At 38.1% G+C, this 18634-nt stretch overlaps 4 protein-coding genes across 7 annotated transcripts; 3 read left to right on the forward strand and 1 right to left on the reverse strand.

Moving 5' to 3' along the window:
* Window positions 1–32: 32 nt before the first annotated feature.
* LOC110866021 lies at window positions 33–3632 on the reverse strand. Its single transcript, XM_035974715.1, has 9 exons — window positions 3618–3632; window positions 2589–2809; window positions 2383–2482; window positions 2208–2270; window positions 2038–2108; window positions 1908–1988; window positions 1575–1805; window positions 852–960; window positions 33–753 (listed from the first exon to the last, which is right to left on the reverse strand). Exons 1-9 carry the CDS (start codon window positions 3630–3632, stop codon window positions 592–594), a joined length of 1053 nt encoding a protein of 350 aa, XP_035830608.1. The 3' UTR covers window positions 33–591.
* On the forward strand, window positions 3438–11094 carry LOC110864229 (DNA-directed RNA polymerase III subunit rpc3). 2 transcript variants are annotated; one of them, XM_022113252.2, is made up of 15 exons: window positions 3438–3535; window positions 3620–3699; window positions 3772–3919; window positions 3990–4108; window positions 4189–4282; window positions 4364–4500; window positions 4624–4776; window positions 4860–4961; window positions 9390–9501; window positions 9568–9711; window positions 9884–9921; window positions 10001–10093; window positions 10171–10254; window positions 10556–10702; window positions 10804–11094. In XM_022113252.2, exons 2-15 carry the CDS (start codon window positions 3631–3633, stop codon window positions 10936–10938), a joined length of 1575 nt encoding a protein of 524 aa, XP_021968944.1. In that variant the 5' UTR covers window positions 3438–3535; window positions 3620–3630; the 3' UTR covers window positions 10939–11094. The 2 variants fall into 2 exon arrangements, with proteins under 2 accessions (XP_021968944.1, XP_035830182.1); XM_035974289.1 differs by lacking the exon at window positions 3438–3535 and having other exon boundaries at window positions 3800–3919.
* Window positions 11095–12928: 1834 nt separating this feature from the next.
* Window positions 12929–14546, forward strand: LOC110864231 (60S ribosomal protein L22-2). The gene is made up of 3 exons (XM_022113255.2): window positions 12929–13059; window positions 13130–13360; window positions 14233–14546. Exons 2-3 carry the CDS (start codon window positions 13137–13139, stop codon window positions 14375–14377), a joined length of 369 nt encoding a protein of 122 aa, XP_021968947.1. The 5' UTR covers window positions 12929–13059; window positions 13130–13136; the 3' UTR covers window positions 14378–14546.
* A 1551-nt stretch (window positions 14547–16097) lies between these two features.
* LOC110864232 (mediator of RNA polymerase II transcription subunit 28) lies at window positions 16098–18418 on the forward strand. 3 transcript variants are annotated; one of them, XM_022113257.2, is made up of 3 exons: window positions 16098–16220; window positions 17578–17768; window positions 18267–18418. In XM_022113257.2, the coding sequence occupies exons 2-3, from the start codon at window positions 17597–17599 to the stop codon at window positions 18401–18403; spliced, it is 309 nt and encodes a 102-aa protein (XP_021968949.1). In that variant the 5' UTR covers window positions 16098–16220; window positions 17578–17596; the 3' UTR covers window positions 18404–18418. The 3 variants fall into 3 exon arrangements, with proteins under 3 accessions (XP_021968949.1, XP_021968948.1, XP_035830183.1); XM_022113256.2 differs by having other exon boundaries at window positions 16215–16516; XM_035974290.1 differs by lacking the exon at window positions 16098–16220 and adding an exon at window positions 16221–16648 and having other exon boundaries at window positions 17125–17768.
* Window positions 18419–18634: the final 216 nt, after the last annotated feature.

Below are 18634 nucleotides of genomic sequence, written 5' to 3' on the forward strand. Positions count from 1 at the left end.
ACGTTCTGTTACATATAATTCCTCTTAAAACTGAATAACATAATAAGTTAAAAGGGCGGTGACTACATGGCGGGATGTTGGTGCATCCACCGTAAGCCTCCACCCACAAAGCTAGCTCCCATGATTCCAACCCTGTTGTGGCTTGCATCTGATCTTTTATACTACATGGGATGATGTCAGCAAAGATGATATCGATGTGATCCAGCTCTGCTCGCCCATGGTTAATCTATGCCTCATTCCTGGGTATAGCTTTATGGTCTGATCTTTGTTGCTGGCCTGTTTGTATAAAGCCCGGTTCGCTTCTGGGTCTATCATTGTATTTGCCTCTCCGTGTAGCACTAAAAATTGCAGTGTTGAATTAAAAAGGCCAAGCTTGAGCTCAACTTGATTCGACTCCTATAATACCTTACTTTTGTAGTAATACATGTATGCGGCTAGAATGGCGCCGTGCTGGAAAGTTGGGTCCTTTCCATGTATAACAAGGGAAACTGCACCACCCATGGATTCACTGTACAAGAACAGTCTCTCATCTTTGTAGTCCTCTTGAACAGAATCACAGATTTGAGTGGTTTTCGGTTCAGTGGGATTTGTTTAAAAAGCAAGACGAACACAGTTCCATGGGGGTGGAACGGGAATGCTAGACGTTTTTACAGAAGCAGGATGGAGAGCTGCTTCTTTATCCATGGCAGCCGCTTCAGCTTCCATTAAGGAAGAGTATTCAGGAAAGTCTGAGGGAAAATTTGGTATCCCAGCCTGCAAATGTAGAAGTTTTAAAAAGTGCACGTTTTTTAAAAAAAAAAATTAAAGGTACTAACTAGAGCTAGCAGTGACAATTTTAACTTGTAACTTACTTCACAAGCAACCCAAGACCGCTCTCTCAAGCCGATAGCTCTAGCACCAAGAGAAACAAGAGGAACCCAAAATGCTTTGACCCAGCTCAAAGGAAGTACAATAGTCCACCTGAAATATTATCAAACAATGAAGCAGTCAGAATTTTGGATCTTGCATAGCATATTTAATTAGGTGCAATTCAGTGAAGATGATGATGATACATATATCCGTTAAGTCGTTAACAACATCATTCCGGGTGTAATTTTCCTTTAGTATATCAAATGGGTAAACAAAAATTGTTTAAAGAGAAAATGGGTCAACCAAGTCAAATAAGTAGAATCACCCAAATCGTATTCAAAATGCATAAAACCTCGTAGATCATTTTGGGGATGCTAACTATATAGTTCGATAAACTATATCTAAAATTTGATAATTCATCAGGTCAGTCTAACTCGATCTAAAAAATATCCATTTCAACCCTTTCACATTAATACCTTTTTTTAACCATGCATGTCAAAAAGACACTCGACTGTTAACCAACCCACCCGCCCCGTCCATTTAGCCACCTCTATTTTTAAGACGCCATGCATCAATATAGTAGCCTTGTGAATATTCTGTTAAATTCATAAACCTTGTAACTGAATCCATTAGGTTATTCCTTCTTAAAAGAATAACGGGGCAAATTCTTGAGGAATGTATCCTGGTTGAAGCACTAATGTCAGCCGAATTTTTGTGAGTAAGACAGAAGACGTTGATGGTGTTTTTCCATACAAAGAACACTTTCTTCTACTGGATTGTACAACCCTATTTCAGCATCCCACAAATCGCTATAACTCGAGTCAAACTCCGTTTTTTCATTAGTCAAAGCACGAGGATCATCAACTATAAGAGGAATTATTTCAGAGCAAGGGGTGTGCTCTTCAACAGCTCCTGTTAGTGAACACTTTTTCAAAAAAGAAGATTTCTCAGACATGCTGCATGAGATGATCATCAACACCATTAAGAAACTATCACAATTAAATACTAAAAAAAAACAAATAAACTGCATCAACTCATTGTAATAGAGGATGACTCACCTGCTAACTGGATGTAATATCTTTTGAAGAAGCTGAGATGCTTTTGACCCCATCACTTCCAAATTGTATCCATATCCATAGCTGCCTTAACTCATTGGTCCGATCACATTCTGACTCAGCATTGGTTGACTGCCGAATAGGTCTCAACATATAAATAACAGGTGCAATTGCGCGTGTAATGATTGCTCCAGCATGATGCAGCTGGAAAACAGTCAACAAACAGATTAACCTTGTAGGAATATACGTGTATACAACAACCACCTACCATTGAAGAAAGCATAATTACCACCAGCAAAGTACATTTTCAGCTTCTGATGAAAGAAAAGGTGACATTACGGTGCTTAAAATCGACAATATGGAATCCTGCAGGAAGACAAAACAAACGTCAAAGCTACTGATATGGAGCATAATCAAATATACATATATTCATATGCAGCTTCACACTCAAGAAAGATAAATAAGGAAAAAACATGACCTGTGACCCCTGCAGTTGAACAGCACTAAAATAGCTTGCATCATGAACAACGGTGGTTCCATTGTGTAACCATTTAAAGAGTGCTCTTGAGCCTTTGCCACTGCATTAAACAAACCGTAAGTTGTTAATACCCTTCTTTACATAACAATTGATATAACTAAATTTGTATCATGTGTATAAATTTAGCCATTTAAATTAGTGATTACCTGCCATGCAAACCAAGAGGAAGGTGGAACCCCCAACGCTTAATCATTGTAAACCGTTTTGCATGCCAAACATGTGTTCGAAGCCTCTTTGTCCCATCACCAGACATGCAAAAACCACTATCAAGATTCTTGTTAAGCTCCTTTTGGCGCCTAATGTGAATCAAATAAATGTAGCAGAAGATATGCCCACAAGTAAGAGATACTGAATCAAATACAGTGTCCTGTTCAAACAAATTCAATCAAAGGATTTATGGTTCATCCAAATCCACAACAACCAATTAACCGGAAGCGCCCACTTAGGCTTTGGCCTAGTGGTCAAGATGAATTACCTCTTGCGGGGAGAACAAGGTTCAATTCTTAGGATATGTAATTTGGTAAAAGTTTAGCCGTTCAAAAAAAATTAACGGAAACCGGTTATTAATCGAAACGGAAACTGAGTAATAATCAGTATAAAATTAACCGGTTAGTGGTTAATTTTAACCACCGGTTATAAATACTTAGTATAGGAACCGGTTATTAACTGGTAGACCAGTTAATCGAAAAAAAAGGCAAAAAAAACAGTTATTAACCGAAAATAACCGATTAATTAATCGAACCGATTAAAGTAATTAACAGAATTAGTTAAAAAAAGTAACCGATTAAAATAATAACTGGTTAAAGCATTAGCTAGTTAAAGTCAAAAAGCGCGTTCAAAAAAAAAAAGTTAAAGTCAAAAAGTGAAATTAATTAACTGGTATAACTGGTTTGGGCACCTCTAATTTTAGAAAGGAAAGAATGGAGTGGGTTGAGTCCGGCCCAAATAAAGTCCACCAATGAATTAAAAGGACAGCCCAAATAAGATCTGCTTGTCCAATGCCTGCCTGGTAATCTCATCGACGGTGTTGACGCCAACTCACCATCTCCCGGCTGTCCGCTGCACCACCACCACCACCACCACCACCCACCAGGTTAGCTTTCTTTCTTTTTTTTGTTACTAGTTTTTTGAAACCCTAATCTCTAGACCAAATTTCTGTGTTGTATTTCATATACAGTATTGTCGGACATGTCGTCACCACATGGGATCAAACTTGCGGCGCATATAATCTCCACTAATTTCGGTGATATCGTCTGTGTAAGTTCATATTAAACCTATTAACTTCAACTTTTCATTACATTTTTCCAACAAATAAAGATATAATCACAGAAAGTGTGCGAATGTCTTCTACGTAAAGGACCATTATCGCAAATTGAAGTCATACGCTTCACGGAACTCACTAAACAGAAGGTTACCAACGCTTTACTTGTCTTAATTCATCATAATTGTCTTCAAGCCTTCACTGTTCAACAACCAGGTACTCTTTTTTTTTTCTTTTTAAATCATTTAGTAAAATGAATGAATGAATGATAGTTATGTCTGTACAGGTGGATTCGGGGAACCACCAAAGATTATGACTAAGTATATGGCATTGCCCAACAATATCATCCACCACATGAGGTTCCCCAAGTTCTTATCCATCGTCTCAGATGAATTCGGTCAAGACGTAAGTAGTCAGTCAGGCTTCCTTCTTTTCGTCCTTTACGTAGCACCGCGTGCTTTACATCCTCACTTATTTTCCGACAGTGTGCGGAGATTTTCGAAGGGTTGCTTCAACACGGTAGGTTATCGTTGAATCAAAATATGGATAGGTATAAGGATAAACATAAGGCAAGCGGAGGTTAGTCCCGTTGTAATCTTTTTTTCAATAGAGGTTGTTTAAGTTTTAACACGCGTGCTAAAACTTTTCATTACCGTGTAGAAAATAGCAGTGCTACGAATGTGGTACGTGAAAACTTCGGTAAACTTGCTCAGGCCCGTTATATTGAAAGGTGCCCTGCGCATGAACCGTTTCTTGAACCACTAGAGGAAGGTGCAAAGAAACGAGCTAAGTCTAAGGTAACAACTGGTTCACTATCAATTATTAGCCATATTAAAAGGTATTTTTTAATGCCATATTTGTCCCTTAGGTTTGGCCATTTTTGCGACTTTCGTCCATACTTGTGAATTTGCTTCTTTCAGATAGCTGATGCTACACAAACCTTAGAGGCGCGATCATTAGCTGCCGCAACTCCCATGGAATCACAGAGATTTTTAGTTGAGGAAGATACATTGATCGGTGGGGCCCTTGAAGATAACAAAAAATCTTCCATTACAGACATTGTTGGTGAAAAGGTCGGTCATCATATCTATTTAAAAAAACGTGTATTGTTATCTTTTTAAGTTGATCAACACCTGATACATGCGGTGTTTTACAGCGCAAGCTCGAACCTGAAACAGAGAGTTGGGCAACAAATGATCATAAAGAAATACTTTGGCGTGTCAATTTTGAGGAACTTGTACGGCGTCTACGCCATAAGGTTTTTTCTCCTCTCACATATTTTCGTAAATTTTGTATGTATGTGTGTATATATATATATATATGAAGTGTCAAGTGCATACAAAACACAATATTCCTGAATGGATACTTCATTAACTACGAAACCAAGGCTTAAATAGCCAAACCATTACAACGTTCATAAACTACTTAACCGAAAAACTAGGAAGACTCAACAGAAAACAAGACCTAGCCTACCCACTAACGTAAACAAAAGAGTCCTAAAGACCCGGTTTATTTGACCCAGAAACAAAATGCAGAAATAATAAAACCTTAGAATAATAGAATATTCTAAGATGCACTCCCATGTTGCCCACGTGAAATCCCTGTCTTCATAAATTCCAATATCCTCCCCTTAAACAGGAACTCTATTAAGCATCCTGTTTAACTTCACATACTCCCAAGGCCTCTCTTATCTCATTGAACGTTTCTTGCTTGACTGGCTTGGTCATCCCATCAGCTAACTGCTGCTTTGTTCCACAAAATTCCAGCTTAATCACTTGTTTCTCAACCAGTTCCCTTAAATAATGATAGCGAATATCTATATGCTTGGTTCTTCTATGCATAACTGGATTTTTGGACATCTTTATTGTAGACGTATTGTCACAATTGATCTTGACTGTACCCACTTTTCCATCCATTTCTTCAAGGAGGCCCTTCAACCAGACACAATGACATGCACATATCCCAGCTGCTACATATTCCGCCTCAGTTGAGGACAAAGTGACTATCTCTTGCTTCCTTGAACACCAACATATAGCTGCACTACTCAATAGACACACATAACCTGAAGTGCTTCTTCTATCCTCATTATCTCTAGCATAATTGCTGTCTGCAAACACCATTAACCCTTCTTTCTTCCTTTTGTCATACTTTAACCCATAGTTCAACGTACCTTTCACATACCTCAGAATTCTTTTTGCAGCTAGATAGTGATCCTCCCTCGGCTTTGACATGAACCTGGAAATGAGGCTTACAACATACATAATGTCTGGTCTTGTAACTGTCAAATACATGAGGCTTCCAACCAAACTTTTGTACATTTTTCCATCCACATCCTCCCCTGATCCAAGCTTGGTCAATATTGTTCCAGGAACCATAGGAATATACACCGAGTTAGCTTCTTCCATGCCAAATCTCCGCATTATTTCTTTAGCATACTGGTTCTGATTAATCTCTATAGCATCCTTAGTTTGCTTCACTTCAACTCCTAAGAAAAACCTCATGAGACCCAAGTCAGTCATTGCAAACTCCTTCATCATGGATCTTTTAAACTCTTCACAGATTCTCTTGTCACTTCCTGCATAAATTAGATCATCTACATACAAGCTCACCATCAAAACCTTTGCTTCAGACCTTTTAATGAATAATGTGTGATCATGATCACTCCTTTTAAATCCTTCCTTCTTGAAATATGATTCAATTCTGTGATACCAGGCTCTTGGGGCCTGCTTTAACCCATACAATGCTCTCTTAAGTTTGTATACCTTTTCTTCCTCTCCCTTCTTCACAAAGCCTTCTGGCTGCTCGACATAGACCGTTTCATTCAACTCACCATTTAAGAACGCACTCTTTACATCTAGTTGGTACACCAGCCATTCCTTTCTTGCTGCGACTGCTAGAAATGCTCTTATTGTGTCCCATCTAGCAACAGGAGCAAAGACTTCATTATAATCTATACCTTGTTTTTGAGCATAGCCTTTAACCACCAACCTGGCCTTGTACTTTTCCACCTCACCCTTTTCATTTAACTTTGTTTTGTACAGCCATTTCACCCCTATTGGTTTTATCCCTGGAGCTGCTCTAACCAACTCCCACGTCTGATTACTTTCAATTGCATCAATTTCTGCTTTCATTGCTACTATCCATTTCTTATCACGAGCAGCTTCTTCATAGCTTGTAGGATCTTCTATTGAACTGTATAAGGCCATCATATCTTCCTCAGCATAACTGACATAATAATCTTTCATCCAAGCTGGTGTTTTTTTAACTCTGCTGGTTGCAGCTGTATTAGATTGTTCAGGGGCATGAATATCATTTTCGGGAATTTCATGATCGCTGCCTTCATCTTCATCAGTTTGTGAGTGAATTTCTTCATTATTTTCACTTGCTTCTTCTGCTTGTGTCTCTCCTGGTTGCGTTGCATTGTTATCAGGTTCACTCATGCCGGCTATCACAGCTTCTTCTTCACTAATCAACTCTTCTTCTATTTCCTTTCTAGACAACCAATCCCAACTCTTTTCTTCATCAAACGTAACATCCCTACTTATCACAAGTTTCTTGCTTGATGGGTCATAAAGTCTGTACGCTTTTGACTCTATGCTCACACCAAGGAAGATACACTTGTGACTCTTGTCATCCAACTTTGTTCTCAACTGGGTTGGAATATGAGCATACCCGATGCTTCCAAATACTCGGAAGTGCCTCACACTAGGCTTGACACCTGACCACAGTTCTTCAGGGACCTTTTTATCCAAGGCCCGAGTAACTGTTCTGTTAAGGATATGACAAGCCCACATCACAGCCTCAGCCCAGAAAAACTTGGGCATTTTCTTCTCATTAAGCATGCACCTTACCATGTTCATAAGAGTTCTGTTTCTTCTCTCTGCCACCCCATTTTGCTGGGGTGTGTAGGCAGCTGTAAGCTGCCTTTTTATTCCTTCCTTTTCACAGAATTCTTTGAACTCTTGAGAAGTGAACTCTCCCCCTCTATCACTTCTTAGGCATTTGAGTTTATTATTAGTTTCATTTTCAACTAACGTTTTGAAACTTTTAAAGTGTTCAAATGCCTCCCCTTTTGTGCCCAATACATAAACCCACGTCTTCCTTGAATAATCATCAATAAAAACAAGTACATACCTCTTGTTGCCTTGAGATATTGGTTTTATAGGCCCACAAATGTCTGTATGCACGAGTTGCAGCCTCTCTGATGCACGCCATGTACTTTGCTTTGGAATTTCTACCCGATTCTGCTTGCCAATGGCACAAACTTCACACACTTTGGTCTTTTGAGCCACCTTGGGTAAACCATCAACCAGGTTATTGAATTGCATAATTCTGAGGGCTTTGTGATTTGCATGACCAAACCTCCTATGCCATAAATCATCTCCTGCGGTGATTAGCATGCAGCTGCTTGATTCTTCTCTAGTAACCAGGACAGGAAACATTCGATTTCTTGTCATCTTAGAAGTTATGATCAATCCCTTCACTGGATGATAAGCTCTGCCATAACCTTCTTTGAAGACAAATGTTATTCCCTTATCTTGAAGCTGTCCCACACTAATTAGGTTAGAGGTTAACTCAGGGGCAAAATACACTTGAGTTATGATCTGAGTTATTCCATTAACTCTCAATTTCACATCACCAATTCCTTTTACTTCTAACCTTTTGTCATTCCCTAACTTGACTGAGTGATTGAAACTCATGTCAAGTTTAGTGAACCAAGATTTATCTCCTGTCATATGATTGGAACATGCAGAGTCCATAAACCATACCTTTTCCTTTCCATCCTTTACCGATTCATGAGTTGCTTTTATCACCTTCTCTTCTTGTTCATATTTCTCAACATCAACTGTAGCCATCAGCAGCAGCTCTTCACTCTCATCATATTCAGCATAGTTTAGTGTTTTCTCATCAGCGGGACATTCATACTGGAAGTGGCCCATCTTGTGACATTTGTAACATTCAACTGTACTTTTGTCAAATGAACTCCTCCCTCGTCCTCTGCCTCTTCCTCTACCATATGAAGATCTTCCTCTACCTCTTCCTCTGCCATAAGATGTTTCTTGTTCCACCTTCATAGTTCTTCCTCTGGGTGGGTGTTGCTTGTTCCCCGGCCTTAATCTCTGCATACCCATCTTCTACTACACTCCAACATTCCTTTGATTGGATGAGATTCTTCATGACCATACTCCAGTGGTCATAATCTCCGTCAAACTTCGGTACATGGGTTGCCTGGAAATGACTCTCTTCTGTCATCGTTCTTGTGCAGCAACACTTCCTTTTTTCTCGAACAACTGATCACACTCACTCTCTAATGGATCTCACAATTGTGCTCTGATACCACTTGAAGTGTCAAGTGCATACAAAACACAATATTCCTGAATGGATACTTCATTAACTACGAAACCAAGGCTTAAATAGCCAAACCATTACAACGTTCATAAACTACTTAACCGAAAAACTAGGAAGACTCAACAGAAAACAAGACCTAGCCTACCCACTAACGTAAACAAAAGAGTCCTAAAGACCCGGTTTATTTGACCCAGAAACAAAATGCAGAAATAATAAAACCTTAGAATAATAGAATATTCTAAGATGCACTCCCATGTTGCCCACGTGAAATCCCTGTCTTCATAAATTCCAATAATATATTGTCTTTAACTCTTTTATTATATGTGGTCTACTACAGTCATGTGTTTCCCGTGTGACGGAACGTGTGGATAGTGTAGCTGGCATCGTCCTAAGTGCAATATTTGAGGCAAGTAGAAAAGAGGAAACTAGTGTGAAAACAGAAAAAACAGGTTGGTTACCTTTTACGTTTTTTGACGGGTACGGTTGTGGTTGTAATATATTTCTGTGATGTACAGTTCCGCTTCTCTTGGAAACCATCTATGAGGAAGCAATGAAGACTGAAGAAGGTCGAAGTTTGACTTTAGAGCGTGTTCGGGCCGCCCTTGTCCAATTGGGCTGCGAACTTCCAACAATCGGGATTGATGAAACATATAGCATAGGTACAGTTTGACCCATTTTACATTTGTTTGACCCGTTCCCCTTTTAGTTGACTTTCAGTTTGACCCAGTAACTTTTGACTCATTTTAAGTAAATCGGTTGAAAATGCCACCTGTTATTTAAAAAAGAACTATTTTAATATATTTGGATTTGACTGTATTGTTATTTACACAGACTTGAAGAAAATCATTTTTCAGGCTCAAGCCCAGGAGGTTTGCTCTCTCTTATAATATTATATTATAATGGAAGAAAATATACTTTTTAATCTCCTACGCGTTTCTTGTTTTGCAGGTTGAATCCATTGTGCTGAAAAAATATGGAAGGGAGGCTTACAGGATATTCAGGTTGCTATCTGAACGTGAACGGCGTATTGAGACAGATAAGGTAGTCGAATCTTTTGTTAATGATGTTTCTTTTTCGTTCGTAAATAATCTTATGTTTGTTGTTATACCTTTTGAAAGATATCCAGCACTACATTTGTTGAAAAGAAAGATGCACTGAAGATTCTTTTTCAGCTATGGAAAGATGATTATTTGAATCTTGAGGTACCGTCTTAAAGCTTTGTCATTTCGGGTTGTATTTTATCTATTCGTAAAATTTTGAAACTTGGCCTAAATTAGTCCGGTTGAATGTCACCCAAAGTGTTTTCAGACGCTTAAAACCCCTTATACAGAAAAAACACTAAAGTATGATGCTGCCCTCAACAACAACAACAACAATATTATTATTATTAATTTATATTAATATATAAGAATATTGTTTGTATAATCTTATTAAGTATATAAATATAGAAAAAAACACTAAAGTATGATGCTGCCGTCAACATCTTTTGTTGATTTGTTTCAGAGAGTTGGAAACGAAGCTCAGAAAATGGAGATTATGTTGTGGGAATTGAATAAACGTTCCGTTTGGGAACAAGTTTTAGATGATATGTATCATGCTGCCCTCAACTTAAAACTTCGCCTTGTACATGAGCTTGATCATGCACAAGATGTATGTATTTTCCCCTTTGTTTTTGTTGATTTGTAAAAATAACAATGGTGGTGCTGGTGGTATTGATAATAAGCTATGTTTTGTTTAAAATGTGTTTGCAGTTGCTTAAGGGAAAAAGCTTAAAGGAAGGAGATGAAGCGGCAAACATGCGCAAAAAAGCGCACGACAAATGGAAGGTTCTGGAAGCTTCTTTTATGATTCTTGATGATGCCATTATGCTATTTCATGACTTTTAAGTTTTAAGCATGATGATAGACAGCAACCAACCCAGCTTTGTTTTTCATAATTCAATAGGTATATATATCTATCTACACATGTGTTTTCATTATTCAATTGGATGAACTTTTTGGGGAATTCTATGGTTTGGCAATGTTATTATGGTGTATTCATTATTCATGTGTTTTCATTATTCAGTTGCCCTCCCTCATCAGCCACCCCGCAAGCAAACGTAGCGCTGCGAATGCATATGTTGGGGTGGGTGCATGCAAATTCTATTTCATTATTTTTTTACCATGGATATGTTGTATCAAGCAAAGTCCAACATGATTTATTAAGGAAATCCAAGTATGAAAGAAAGAAAGTAGTCTAGAAGACGGGGAGGGTTGGCGGGAAGCGTACAGTACAAGCATCCATAGTTTCTCATACACCACAAGATGGTCCCATCCACTTTACTTTGCTCGAGCAACGATATTCTATCTTCAAAAAACTTCTTCTTTGCATCTTCCTCAATCATCCCATTCACCACCTGTCATGTCACAGCCACTGCCACCCATTTATATATGTTTGCGCGTATATAAAGAAAACAAAACGGTACCTTGAGTGCAGTGCCCAAGGCCGGCCATGAGAATTCTTGTACCCCGTTCGAGCTCGAAAAAACATGCCCTCGGGCCTTAACGAAATAAATAATTTAAACTAGTTTTTCATACAACCGTGAACCGTTGACAAAAATATAGTATTCGATAAACAATGCAATTAACAAAATACAAAATATAGTATTCGAATATGTGACATGCAGTAAAAACTAATAAACTAATAGCTAACCAATGATTCGTGAAGTTTTCCTTGCATTCTTGATAGCAAATAAGTGAATCAACTCTTCACAGTTTAAATCATACCTGAATTCGACAAAAAAAAAAAAAAAAAAAGAATACGGGCCTGAATTTGACAATCGTTTTTGTATAAACCAACAATTTAGTCTTCAGCACAACAGAAAAAGGGTATGAATTCAACAATAACTAATCGCCTAAACAAGAGTCTGAATTCGACAAAAAGAAACATAATAATTAATAACTAATAAGGGTCTGAATGAGTGAATTCGACCAAAGACAAAACATAACAACTGAAGTACTGAACAATGGTCGATTGACGATTAATGTTTTGATGTTTACTTGAATACGTGATTCGTGATCGTGAGACTGAGTTCTTCGAACAGACTCTATGCGTGGTGGCCCGTGGTTGTGTGCAAGACTGAAATCGAAGAACAATCGAAGAACAAAAGAGTGCAAACTCTGTGAGTTCTTCGTCGAACCAGGTCTGTCTCCTACTCTGGTGCTATACGACGTTTCAATATCCACAAGGCACTAGTTGCCGCCCAACATGGACTAATTGTTTTTTATTAGTTTTTAAAATCATTTGGGTATTGGGCTCACTAACCTAATCCCAATGGGCTAACTAATCGAAACCATATGATTTTTTTTGTAAGTGTCCTAATTGTTTGGAATAATCCATTCGATGTTTGCGATGTTCTCGCGCTGCAACGCGCGCGGGTGTTATTGCTAGTTAAATTTAAAAATAGACTATAATTTTTATTTCCACAATGATAAAATTTCTAAAAGATAAAGTTTATATCTTATAGCATATAAAATATAAATAATATAATTAAACTTTTTATATTGGCATGCAAATAAGGTAATAAATTCCAGGCCCAGTCCATGGCTTTATAGCCTAGTGGCATCTTGGTGGTGGGATAAGACTTTGTGACCAATAGGTCTTGCGTTCGATTTCCACAAGAGGGTTTTTCCTATATTTATTGGGTTTTCTCCTGAATTGGTGTATACGCCTTATGTCTAGTGGAGATGGATATGATCGGGTGGTTCCGCTGGTGGCACGATGATACTCCAGTGGTCCGTCAGTGATCCAAATTTGCCGTTCAAAAAAAAAAAAGAAAAAAGAAATTCCAGCCCATTGGTAACAAACGTGGGCTTACTTTACAACGCTATGGATCGGATCATCAAAGTGGACAAACCGGGCTCGACCCAACCCACTTAATAACCCTAATTTAAAACCCTAAAACACAAATTCCACCATCTCATCGCATTCCAGTTGCAGTTGGCCTCCGTCTTCGAATCCAGCAGCAGGTATGTAATTGTGCAAAATCTGCTAATAATGTCGTCAATCGAGTATTCTGATTGCTCGTTTGTGGTTCAGGAGCAAGATGAGTCATGGAGGAGCGAAGGGCGGGAAGAAGAAGCAATCGACGTTCGTGATTGATTGCGGGAAGCCTGTTGAGGATAAGATCATGGAGATTGCATCTCTTGAGAAGTTTCTTCAGGAGAGAATCAAGGTTGGTGGCAAAGCTGGAAATCTCGGTGACTCCGTTACCATTTCCCGTGAAAAGAACAAGATCTCCGTCACTGCTGATAGCAACTTCTCCAAAAGGTAGTATTATTAATATACTCACTCGTGTCTCTATATACTTACAGTTTATTAGTTTTATGCATATTTATCTCTATTGTTCTGGTTGGTTTAGTTAGTTAATACATGAATTTATGACTGTATATTCATTAGGTGTTGATTTCATAATCACTTGCAAGTTTTTACTTTAATTGTGGTATATCACACCAAAATGTAACTTACTTAGAAATTTTTATTAATAATGTACATTACATAGATTAAGCCATGCGGTGACCTTTATCTTATTAATAATGCTGGATTAAAAAGGTTCTAGCCTTACGTCTACGTCACACGTGTGGTGCACGTGCACCATTGTTGTCAAAGGCTAACTTAAGGCACAGAGTGTGAGCTTGGGCAAGCGAGGGCACTAGATAAGACGCATTAAATAAATATATCATCTTTGGGGTTTTTGATTTGTTTTAGGTTTGTTTAGGGCTAGTTTAGGCTGGTTCTAGGCCAATTTTGGATGTTTTAGACTAGTTTGCCCGGAATTTGCAGAATCTGATCAAAGTTTGGCCGGAATTTTGTCCGAAGGTCGCTGGAGCACCTAGGTAGTAGCAATACGTTGTCCATACGCTTACCCCACCTTAGAGCCCAGTCGCACTCCCAAAGGGCCTTTGACAACATTGACGTGCCTTCAGGCTACTATATGTTTGTTTACATTGTTTCATTGAATGGAAATGGTGATTTTTTTTAACGAGTAATTCCACAAAGGCTGAGAGTCAACTGGAATCAGAATTTGAAAGTCATGCATTCATTGGTTTAAAAGTGCATGCAGCATGTATTTATCTTGTTGATCATTATTATTTCATTATCCAATTTATATTAACACGTAAAACTGCTTGCGTATTTTTCAGGTATTTGAAATACCTAACAAAGAAATACTTGAAAAAACACAATGTGAGGGACTGGCTTCGGGTGATTGCTTCTAACAAAGAACGCAATGTGTATGAGTTACGTTACTTCAACATTGCTGAGAACGAGGGCGAAGAGGAAGACTGAGCGGAAGGTTGACTTTGTTTTATGTTTGTTTTTCTACCTGGATTGGCTTTTAAAATATGTTATCAGATTTATTTTATCAACTGTATTCTGGTACAATTTTGAGTTTTAGGTGCTTTTGCACTGATCTTGATTTCACTTCCATGGCAAATGCATCTTTGATTCATCTAAACTAATTCTTGTTTATGGCATTTAAATTGAGCTTTTTAGAATTTCATCAAGTCATTGTTCTCTTAAAAAACATTGACGTGCATTCGGGCTACTATGTGTTAAGCTTTTGTATACACTTCATAACTTTGTACAGAAAACAGCAAATTAAATACCACTAAACAACTAAACATATCCGCAAACAATTTAGAACGTTTTGTAATGCATGAATTTATATGACGAGCATGGCTGTAAGAAGGTAAACAAACCTGTATTGTAGAGACAGTACGTGCACTTGTTGTGTGCACCCTGCTTCTAAAACATAATCACCTATATATCTCTATGAATGCTATTGTATAGGGATCTTCAAGGGATGCCTGTGTGTGTGTGAGGGATAGTTTGAGTCCTTGAGATTACTGTGATCTGTTGGCAATGGCATTGGGTGGCAATGTTGAGGTGCAGAAAATGGCAATGACAGAGAAATGAAGAAAACACACGAGTATTAAGTGATTGTTGTTTCAGCCTCCACAACACCATCATCATGTGATCACGAGGCCCGGAGGCAGTAATGTGTGTGTTTTGCATTGTGGGGTTGAGTTGGTGGGATAACGAAACGCTATGTATTTTTACAGCTTTGCGTGTTGTCGCAAAATTATTTAATTGCATCGTTTGGGTGGGGATGGATTCTAATTTCTTCACTTTCAAACCTTAATCCAATCCACCTTTCTTTTGCTAGTTGTATTTCACACTTATATACTAGTGTCAAACCGTAAAATATTGAAAAAAAAATAAGAATACAAAACTCAAAACTCTATAAAAAAATGAAATAATTCCTGATGAACCTACTGCCCAATAAGGTCTTGCTCGTAGAAACTTGGAGAAACATGTTTATGATTCTCCAAAGGTTTCGTATCTTATGTTGGCCCTCTAGGGATGAGCATTTGGTACTTGGTACAGCTACCGAATTTCCCATACCGATTTTTTCGATTCCGAATCGGTACCCACTTTTTAGCGTTTTCGGTACCAGTACGGTACCAATATTTTACCCTCAAATACCGGTACCGTCTCGGTACCGATACCCATATTTGGCGAATTTCGGTACCGGTATTTTTGGTACCAGTACGGTACTGATATTTTACTGAATTTACCTTCAAATATCGGTACCATTCCGGTACCGGTACCCATATTTGGCGAATTTCGGTTACAAACCGAATAACCCAAAATCGAACTGAATCGTATGACAAACCAGTTTTTATTCGATTATTCAGTTCGATTTGAAAGTGAAACCGAATAAGCACTTTGGTTTTCGACTCCATAATCCTGAATTCAGTTCTAACCAAATAACCTTATAACCCATATAATGACCTCTATCTTAGGTGGTGATTTTTAGTGCACAAAAGAGGGAGGGCCAAGTGGTTTTACACAAGCCATTAAATGCGTGGTTTTCTCCTGGGACGGGCCGCGTGTTTGACTCTAGCCTAATAATATTGTGGATTGAAGAACCGGATACTAGTACTACTACCTAAAATGGATATACAAGTGAAGTAGGTCCATTTATCTTAGCCCACTATGCAGCCAAGTAGCCCACAATATTTATCTTAGTTCTGAGCCCAGTTGTTAGCCCGCACCAGTTGTAATTGTGATCTGTCGACTTGAACTTGAAGAGGAAACCCTAAGACGACGAATCATTTCTGCTCCCGTAAGTCTATTTCCTTCCGGCTATCTGTTTTAATCTTAGTTATAATATAATCTTAGTTGGTTGAATTAGGGGTTTTTTCTTGTAGTAATTTAGTTAAATGTCAAAAACTCAAATACTACGGGTCTGTAGTTCTATACCATCATCCCAATTGTCAATAGCCCAGGTAGGTTAAATTAGGGTTTTAATCGCAGACGAATAGATGAGGGCACAAGGCGAATCACAGACAACCCAAACCCAGACCCTCTTCTCTTTCGTTTTTCATACCTAGGGTTAACATCGCATAAGATTCTTTTGAGGTAAACAGACTTTCTATTTATTTTGTGCTTTGTTGTTGAATTGTGAATTATGGAAGTTATGTTGGCTCTCTCTCTCTGGTTAGTAATTCAATGTGTACCACCTACCTTTGCTACTTTATCAAAATGATGTTAGTTGCAGTTACAACTTGCAAGCTTGGTTTTAAATTGCGTGATGCGCTCCGATGCGTTTAGTCCAAAAATCTGATGCGCGATGCGTGATGCGTGATGCGAGCGCATCACGTATGTGATGCGTTCTTTATAAAAAAAATAGTTAAAAATTATTTATACATAAAAACTTATAAAAACATACTTAAAGTAAAACAACTGACGTAATTAGAAGGTAAGAGTTGTGTTTTTTGGTTCAAATCAAGCATACTAAGATGTTAATTATGGAAAAAACCGAACACAGTTCATAAAATCTGGAAAAAAGCATAAAAAACAATGTTGCGCGCATCAGAGCGCATTATGCGATGAGCGCATTATGCGAAATGCGCGCAATATTCTCGCATCACGTAAACGCATCGCATCAGCTGTTGCGATGCGCTCTCATTAGCGCATCGGGCGCATCACGCATTATGCGCGCATTATGCGCGCGTTTTAAAACCAAGCTTGCAAGTAATTCTCTATATGTGTTGTTGTGTCTTTCTATTCAAATATCATGTGAATTTAAGGTTACAACGACATACAAAGGAAACTCTGCCTGCCTACCTGCAGACACCAAACTTAAAAACCCATTTTAATTACTTTTGATGATATAATGATAGGCAATCAAGGAAACTACAAAGTGAGATAATTTAATGTAACATATACATGACTTTTGGTTTTTATGCACAACTGCCAAAATGGATAATCTTATCTGCGGTATCTATATTTTTATGTGAATTCCTCTCATATATGGTTGAAAAAAGTATGGCATTGTGCATAGATAATGACTTTTCGTTTTGCACACTTTTACTCTGTTGAATCGCTGATTTGCATGTCCAAATGGGATATTGATTTTCACCTTAGGCTCCAGTTCATGATTATTCTCTTACAATATTGTATGGTGTGTTATGTTTTAGCTAAGAGTAGGCTGTAAATATGGCTGAGAGACAATTGGGTGATCCACATGATACTCAGATGCATTCTCCTCAATCACAAACGAAAGATGATATGATTGGATATGTTATGGCGTTGGAGGCTGCTTTACTCCCATGTCTTCCTGCAAGAGAGCTTCAAGCTATTGATCGTTCTCCCCACCCTTCACATCAGAGTGAGCAACCTCTTGTCTTTCGTTTAAGGACACTTTGGTAATTTTGCTCAATAATGTTGGTGATTTGACATTTTTTAAATGGGCTAGTATGGTATAATTTAGTGGCATGTCAAGTCACCTGACCACTACATCACAAAATGAGCTAGTTTGTTAACTGTACTTTCTTGAAATGGTTAAGTCTGATAATTTAATGAAAACAGCTTCATCATAATAATGCTACATAAGCAAGAAACCTGTTATTAGATGATCAAATTACCAAATTAGCCCATTTCAAAACGTATCATTTCCTGCTTGAAACATTATTGAGTGTAGAAAGAACTTAGTTGCAATATGCTCATGAATATGATGTTCTTTCATTTCATTACGTGAGGATATTGTAGCATATTGATGTGTTATTGCTATACGTGTGTTAGATTCTTTTAATCAGGAATGCTGACACAGTGACAGATTCGTGGTTTCCTAGCTAGTTTATATGAACTCTTTTGTTTTTCTTTTCAGTTGATGTAGAGAGGCATGCTAGAGATTTCATGGAGGCTGCTAAAAAACTCCAACTGTACTTTATCAGTTTGCAGCGTGAGGATCAGCCAACCAAAGAAGAAATCTTGCAAAAGGTAATCAACTCCTGCATGATATGATCTTTATGATTTTTGTTTTGTTTTTAGTTTCAAACTAGTGGTGAATCCCCGCGTTGCGGGGCATGTGTCGTAAAACTGTGCTAAGTCGTAAGAAAATGATGACGACTAAAACTGAGCAAAATCTTAAAAAGCAAAAACGTGAATTTGTACTGCCACGTGACATAAAAAAAGTAAGACAAACACGAACATATACCACGACCCAACGTAAAACGTAGTCGAACTCAAATTTAT

The sequence above is a fragment of the Helianthus annuus genome, chromosome 6 (assembly GCF_002127325.2).
Source record: "Helianthus annuus cultivar XRQ/B chromosome 6, HanXRQr2.0-SUNRISE, whole genome shotgun sequence".
Taxonomy (NCBI): Eukaryota; Viridiplantae; Streptophyta; class Magnoliopsida; order Asterales; family Asteraceae; genus Helianthus; species Helianthus annuus.

Bases quoted from the DNA above. Each gene is read 5' to 3' on its own strand.
- LOC110864229 (XM_022113252.2), top strand. From the start codon at position 3,631: ATGTCGTCACCACATGGGATCAAACTTGCGGCGCATATAATCTCCACT. The intron at 4,962-9,389 runs GTTTTTTCTCCT...GGTCTACTACAG, and splicing joins TACGGCGTCTACGCCATAAG to TCATGTGTTTCCCGTGTGAC. The intron at 9,712-9,883 runs GTACAGTTTGAC...TTATTTACACAG, and splicing joins TGATGAAACATATAGCATAG to ACTTGAAGAAAATCATTTTT.
- LOC110866021 (XM_035974715.1), bottom strand. The intron at 2,109-2,207 runs GTACTTTGCTGG...ACTGTTTTCCAG, and splicing joins TTTCATCAGAAGCTGAAAAT to CTGCATCATGCTGGAGCAAT. The intron at 1,989-2,037 runs GTCAACCAATGC...GAGTTAAGGCAG, and splicing joins ATGTTGAGACCTATTCGGCA to CTATGGATATGGATACAATT.
- LOC110864231 (XM_022113255.2), top strand. From the start codon at position 13,137: ATGAGTCATGGAGGAGCGAAGGGCGGGAAGAAGAAGCAATCGACGTTC. The intron at 13,361-14,232 runs GTAGTATTATTA...CGTATTTTTCAG, and splicing joins GATAGCAACTTCTCCAAAAG to GTATTTGAAATACCTAACAA.
- LOC110864232 (XM_022113257.2), top strand. From the start codon at position 17,597: ATGGCTGAGAGACAATTGGGTGATCCACATGATACTCAGATGCATTCT. The intron at 17,769-18,266 runs GTGAGCAACCTC...TTTTCTTTTCAG, and splicing joins TCCCCACCCTTCACATCAGA to TTGATGTAGAGAGGCATGCT.